This window comes from Helobdella robusta, assembly GCF_000326865.2.
Source record: "Helobdella robusta unplaced genomic scaffold HELROscaffold_42, whole genome shotgun sequence".
Lineage (NCBI taxonomy): Eukaryota > Metazoa > Annelida > Clitellata > Rhynchobdellida > Glossiphoniidae > Helobdella > Helobdella robusta.
In genome coordinates, this window is record NW_008704981.1 from 1,306,467 (window position 1) to 1,314,361 (window position 7,895).

The following is a 7,895-nucleotide window of genomic DNA, read 5'->3' on the forward strand; positions in this document are numbered from 1 at the left end:
AAATAGACAGATGGATAACTAGATGGATGAATGAATAAACGAATGAATGAACGATGGACGGAAGGAAGGTTGAGAAGAGAGAGTACGATAAATTGCACTATAAGCTATAGGGTAATAAATGCTGAAATAGAACTTGACGATGAGATAATTAAGTGTAAAACTTAATCCCAAAGGCATCAGCTCATGAATACATACAAAAAAAGAACTCACACAAAAAATAGATACACACACACACACCCACACACACACGCACAAACAAATACACATATACATACAAACACATAAATACATATATATACATACACATACACACATATATATATATTTACGTAACACACAGCCATACATTGCAAAAAATTTTCACAAACACATTGCAGGTGTTTGCAGTTTTTGTTGCCATCATCATCGTTATCATCATCCTCATCATTACCACAATCATCATCATTATCGTGATCAACATTTTAGTAATAATAACAACAACAACGCAAACAAAAAAATTGCAAAAACATAAAACAACAAAGACACAAAATAAAAATGGCAAAAGAACACAAAGACAGAAAAATAAAAAAGAGTGACTAGTGCCAAATTGGCAGACGCACACCTAATACATCCTAATACATCACCCCATATGATCAAGCACTTTCTGTTATTACGTTTATTCTCATTCAATTTGTTTCTTTGACTTGCAACAAAAACATCAACAACAACAACATCAACAACAGCAACAACAACAACGACTACAACATAAACAATAACATCAACAACAAAATCAACAACAACGACAACAACAACATCAACAATAACATCAACAACAACATCAACAACAACAGCAACAACAACGACGACAACAACATCAACAATAACATCAACAACAACATCAACAACGACAACAACTACAACAGCAACATCACTAACAACAACATATAAATAAATCTATGTAACTACAGACAGCCGATAGACATAAACACCAAAAACAAAGACCAAACAGTGAACGTAGAAATGCATCAACGACAATAGCAACACTAATAACATCAACAGCAATTATAACATAGACAACAAAGGAATAGATAAAAAAAACAAAAAAACATAGATAATAAACATCGTAAAATTAATCGCATAAAACACCACGGTTAATTCCATTTCTCTAGCATAGATAAAAAAACTGTTTCCAATTTGTTTTAGAGGAATAAATAAATTTTTTTTTTCGATCCGTTTTTGTCTTGAAACATTTTTTTTTAAATTTAGGTTGTATTATTTTTTTGTATATTTTTTTGTATATTTTGCTGTTTTTTTTGGTGTTTATCCGTTTTTATTTTCGTCTTCTTTATATTGATAAATGATGTCTTTCGCGTATGTAATTAATTCACTTTTAGGTAATTAATCTATCAACAGATGTAAATAACTGCATCATTCGTTCGTCCATTCATTCATTCATTCATTCATTCATTCATTCATTCATTCATTCATTCATCCATTCATTCGTTCATTCATTCATTCATTCATTCATTCATTCATGCGTTTACTCATCATTGATCGTTGATTCTTTCATTCAATCTTTCATTCCTTCATTTGTTCATTTATTTATTCCTTATTTTTCCATTAATTCACAAATTTAACTCATCAAACATTCAACCCTCATTGCATCATTAATTCTCTCTCCCTCTCTCTCTCTCTCTCTCTGTTCCCTAATAATGTAAAAATTATGATCACAACTAATAATAATAATATTAATATGAATAATAATAATAATAAACACACCTAGGGCTTGGCCTTCAAGAAATTTGATGCCCTCCACTTCGTCGCCCTCCTGCGCCCTCAGGTTCATCAGCAGGTGTCTGTAACGATAATGGGAACATCTTTTTATTTTTCACCATAAAAAAACAGACAATGATAAATATATATACATATATAAGTTAATGTTAATTAAATAATGCGCAATGATAAAATTTTTAAAAATGGTATAAAATAATATTAAAGGTTAAGACCATTTTGCTCATTGTGAAGTTAAGTGCAAAACGGTGAATTATATTTAATTAGCATCATAGCTTGTTCCTGTCACAGTAATAATAATAATAATAACGCGAACAGATCTTTTATTTTTCATCAAATGCGTAAAATCAATAATTAATTAATTAATAGAGAAAAAGTCATGATTAAAATAAAATCATAATCATCATAGTAATGATAATAATGATGATGATGATAATAATAATAATAATAATAATAGTAACGGTCAGTTCTACAACGAAACACACAATAACTAGGTAGACAACAAGAAACAGACATTTGGATGGCTATACGGCTCTGGACTCAAAGGTGAAACACAAAGTCTTCTTATAGCAGCTCAAGATCGGGCACTAAATACACGATACCATCATTAACGTATTCTTAACATGAATGTCGCTAATTTAGCTAAACAAAGTGTTCCTAACTAGTCAAATATGACAATTGATATGATATATGATATTATGTTTTGGTTTTATATTTTGGTTTTATATTTAAGGTAATTCTAATTTATTTAATTCATTTTATTTTAATTTCTTTCTTTTCGAGATAAATTTTTTTCTTTCTCGTTGCAACAGGTTTAATTTTATGCATATGTTTTTTAATTCTAAAATTTTGTAACAATACTAATTAGTTTTTAAAAATTGATAATGACGTTTGACAACATTAATGTGTTTTATTATTTTTTGTGGGGTTCCTTGTTATTTGGAATTTTGGTTTCTTTTGGAATCCTTTTTCATGTGTTTTCATGAAATAAACTTGTTTAAAAAAAAATAAAAAAAAACATAACGAAAATTAACACCAATACATAACACAAATGGATGAAAAAAGAACCCATAAAGGTACCTGATTATACTCTGCCTCTCTTCACTGTTTAGGAAGCAGCGAACGTTATCGAGAGCTCCTTCGAAAAATTCTCTGTCATCGTATACAAACTCCTTGAATCCGCCGCCGAACTCCGACTTCACGGGCTTCTTGATAGCAAGTTCGTCGGCTCCTTTCAATAAACTAACATCACGGGAGGAAATTGATTTCAGTTTTTGGATTTTTTAAAAATTATTACTATTTTAGCGTGAAATTCTTAATCAAAATTACGCAAAATTGCTGAGGTGGCTAATGACAATGATGGCTAACGACGATGATGATGAACAATAATGACGATGATGACGGCTATTATAATGATGATGATGACGATAATCATGATAATGATGATGACGATAATCATGATAATGATGGTGATAAAATCACAATCAAATGTAGATCTAAAAATAAGCTGCTAACAGGCAGACAAAAGCAAACGAACAAGAAATATTTTATAAAAGACATCACCACCATCAGCAGCAGCAGCCTCATTACAATTGCCACCACTCAACAACCAACTTCTCGTTAGTGGCTGTCAGGTAGAAGCCAAACTCGTTCATCTTGTTGTGGTGCCTCAGGTGCAGCACCAGCTCAGGAACACGCGCCCGCAGTCGCGTCACCAGCCACATTATGACGTCATCGTTCGTCGTGTCTGGCAGTGTCATCAGAACGTCACAATTCCGCGACGGTATCGTCTCGGTGAAAACTTTTGAGCAGACGACAAATTTTGAGGTTATGGCGAATTTGTTTGACAGAAATTTCTCACGGTCTTTTTGGGTTTTTTTGGTGGCAAAGATTTTTTTTTGAAAAAAATTAAAAAAAATTTGGCATTTAGTTTCTATATATTTTTTGCAACTTTAATTAAATTTTAAAAAATATTTCGAAAACATTTTAAAACTTGTTTTGAATTTGTATTTTTTTTGGTAAATGATTAGTGAGAACTTAGTAAGATTTCTAAGGAAGATCTTTTAGGTTTTCAAAAATTAAAATTAAAAATTTTTGTCTTTTGTTAGGACAGAAATTAGTTTTTGGAACGCAATTTTGAATCAAGTGAACAAAAGAATCCATCAAAAATGGAAACAACGGCAAATTAAAACCCGTTTTTGGAAATTAATAAAAAAACCAATCACAAACTTTTTGCAGTCATTTTTCAACTGAAAATAAAATCATGCCAAACTGAACAGTTTTTGAAAACTAAAAAATTAATTAAAAGTAAAATTAGGTTAACAAAACTTTCAAAAAAAAAACCTCAAACAAACCAAAACATAACCCAACCAAACCTTAATGAGATAATAAAGTCGTTATTAATGAAATTAATTAACAAATTCAAACCAATTAATCCAATTAAATCAGATACTAGAAACAATAAAAATTTTGTTAGATGTAAATTTTATAGTGTAAAAAAAATTAGTATGTTAGTAATTTGTTAACATTATTATGTTGTGTATACATACATATAAATAATGTTATTTGTTCCAAACCTAAATTAGTTAATATTTTAATAACTATTTTATTTGTTTAAAATATGAAAAGTTATATAAGAAAATAATTAAGAATGATAATAAAATGATCATCATACTATATCATCATCATCATTACCATCATCATCATCATCATAATCAGTTACATTAATAGATATACTTTAGTAATCATCTCATTAAAAAATTATAACGTCATTATCATCCTCATTATCTTCATCATATCATTCTCATGTCATGAATGATCATCATCACATCGTGTCACAATCAAAAATATGAATTATAGGTGATAATAGGTCATAATAATAAAAAAAAAATTATAACGTCATTATCATCCTCATTATCTTCATCATATCATTCTCATGTCATGAATGATCATCATCACATCGTGTCACAATCAAAAATATGAATTATAGGTGATAATAGGTCATAATAATTTACTCATTCATCATCATCATCACCACATCATCATCATCACCCCATACATGATTTAGCCCGCTGCCTCAGTCCTCCAACCCACGATGACTTCGGAGGTCCAGCGAAATTTTGTATTTTGTCCTTCAATAATTTTGCATCATCCCTATCTTCCTCGTCGTCTTCCTCCTCGTCGTCATTATTCTCATCTTTCCTAATTCGGTTTTCATTCTCAGGAAAGTTTTGTTGGGACATTTTATTTTATTTAAATATTTTACTATTAATTGTTAAACTATTTATTAGTAATTTAATTTCAATTTTTTAAATTAATGCCAATTTTTAATAATTGCAGCTACATTGCAAACTTATCTGTATTTCATATAGTAAAAAAAGTAAATTTAGTTAAAAAATTTAATTAAATTGGGCTCTGATATGATTTCAATCTAGTTCTTAAACTTAAACTTTACCGCAATCATTTCGCATTAACACAATTCTTTTGTGATGCAAAATTATTTAGTTTGAATAAATCAACTTTTCTTATTTTTTCTTAATTTATCAAAGGACCAATTAATTACAGATCTGATATCTATAGCGAAAAAAAACAATGCAGAATTTTTTAATCTTGCACTTTTAGTTTTTTATGTTTATAAACAAACATTTTAGGGATGCTCGATAATTTGAAAAAAATATTTCTCCCTTTATTTCATTAAATTATCATAAGAAACTAATTACGTGAATTTTTCGTTATTTTGCGGAAAAAACTTTTTAGAAAAATTTTGTTTTCTAAGAATTTCAATTTTCCAAAGCTTTAATTATTAAACTACTAAAAATATGAAGATAATTTCAAATAATTTCATCTCAAAAACATCGTTGGAATTTTTTCAAGTGTTTCCTTAAAATTTGCAAATTAAGCAGCTGAGATTTCAACAGTTAGGTAGAAAAATTTAATAAACAACGTCCAACGAAACTCCAGAAACAAATTTGAAACAATAAATGGAGAAAAAACAACAAAATAAACAATCAAAAAGCAAAATAAATATGAAAAATATACACAAATATTTCGTCCGTCAAACGTTTTCGCTCCAGTGGATGTGATGTGGACGTGTGACGTAACGTAATTTCATTTATCAGAAGTTCAAACATCTATGCACGTCAGATGAAAGATTGATGATTGGCAGGCGGCCGCCAGATCGGTACAATACGATAAACGTATCGGTACAGTGCGATACACATATCGGTACAGTGCGATACATATATCGGTACAGTGCGATACATATATCGGTACAGTGCGATACATATATATCGGTACGATATATCGATACATTATGCGTCATATACATACGTAAATATCGGCACATTACATATCGGTACATATATCGATACAATATGATGTCCAAACATATCGACACTTTCCGATACACATACCGATACACGATACAACGATACGTGTTAAAAGAACGCAATACAATACAAAACGAACATATCGATACATACGGTGGACACAATGCAATGAACAAGCTCGCTAACTCACTACTGCCCCAGCATGTCAAATTCTATTTGCGTAAGAACATTTATGTCAAATATTATGTCATATATGCAAACACATATTTCACACACACATTTGTATATATACAAATATATACAAACGCACGCACACATGCATTTACACGATGTTAATTTCATTGGCCATTTTCGTCGTTTGCCTTCTTCGTACAAAATTCAGAAGAATCATTCATTTTTAACGCTCTACGATTACTGCTAATTCTCATTGAAGTTACTACATCTACCACTACTGCTGCTACTACTTCAACTGCAAATGATGATGGCGTCTTTTGTAACTATTACTACTGCGGATATTAGTTTTGCCACACCACTACCACCACCACCACTACTACTACTACTACTACTACTACTGCTACTACTACTACTACCACTACTACTACTAGCATTACTATTTATGATAATAATAATATTAATAATAATACTGTAATTACAACAATTTTACAAATTACAGATATTCAATTTAGCCGTCAAGTTTGATATGGGAATTTTTTTCCAATTTCTATATTCACAGCACCTTTTCATATGTATTTTTTAGCTTTTTGCTTTTACAATATTATTATTATAATTGTTGTTGTTGTTGTTGTTGTTGTTGTTAATATCATCATCATCATCATCATCATTATCATCATCATCATCATCATCATCATCATCATCATCATCATCATCATCATCATCATCATCAACGATGTGATGATGACAACAATGCTGCGCTAAGATAACGATGATGATCATAAAGATGAAAACTGATGACGATGATAAAGCTGTTGTTGTTGATGATGACGATGAAGAAGATGATGATGAGAAGAAGAGGTAAAAGAAGATGATGGTAATAAAGATGACGAAGACGAAGAAGAAGAAAATGATGATGATGAGGATGATGAAGAAGACAAAGAATAAGATGATGATAATGAGGACGATGAAGAAGACGAAAAAGATGAGGATGACGAGAAGAGGAAGAAGAAAACGAAGAGGAAGAAGATGATGATGGTGAGGATGATGATGATATTTTTCGTCCGTTTGCACCAGGACGTTAATGTGAAGAACACGATAATAAAATTAACGGCGGTGACGTGAGCAAGAACGATGGTGGTGATGATGATGATGATGATGTTGATGATGATGGTGATGATGATGATGATGGCGGTGATGATGATGATGGTGATGATGATGGTGATGATGATGATGGTGATGATGATGGTGATGATGATGATGATGATGTTGATGATGATGGTGATGATGATGATGGCGGTGATGATGTTGATGATGATGGTGATGATGATGATGATGTTGATGATGATGGTGATGATGATGATGTTGATGATGATGATGGTGACGTTGAAGATGACGGTGATGATGATGATGATGATACGGATAATTATGAAAATAAGAATGATAGTTGTGGTGATGATGAAAATGATGATGTTAATTAGGACAATGATGAAAATGACGATGTTGTTTGATGGATAGGACAATGATAAAAATTATTATTACTATTTTTGAATAAATTATATAATAAAAATTAACAATAAAATTTTAAGTACAGCATATACCTGGCTTTAATCGCGAAACTTTTTC

The 7,895-nt window shown here is 30.6% G+C and overlaps 1 protein-coding gene across 1 annotated transcript; it reads right to left on the reverse strand.

Annotated features, from left to right (window-relative positions):
* Positions 1 to 1,759: 1,759 nt before the first annotated feature.
* On the reverse strand, positions 1,760 to 3,560 carry HELRODRAFT_144788 (hypothetical protein; the record flags this gene model as incomplete). Its single annotated transcript, XM_009025603.1, has 3 exons — positions 1,760 to 1,835; positions 2,851 to 3,012; positions 3,385 to 3,560. Coding segments are annotated over 3 exons (414 nt in total), but the record flags the coding sequence as incomplete, so codon positions are not given.
* Between the last annotated feature and the right edge of the window lie 4,335 nt (positions 3,561 to 7,895).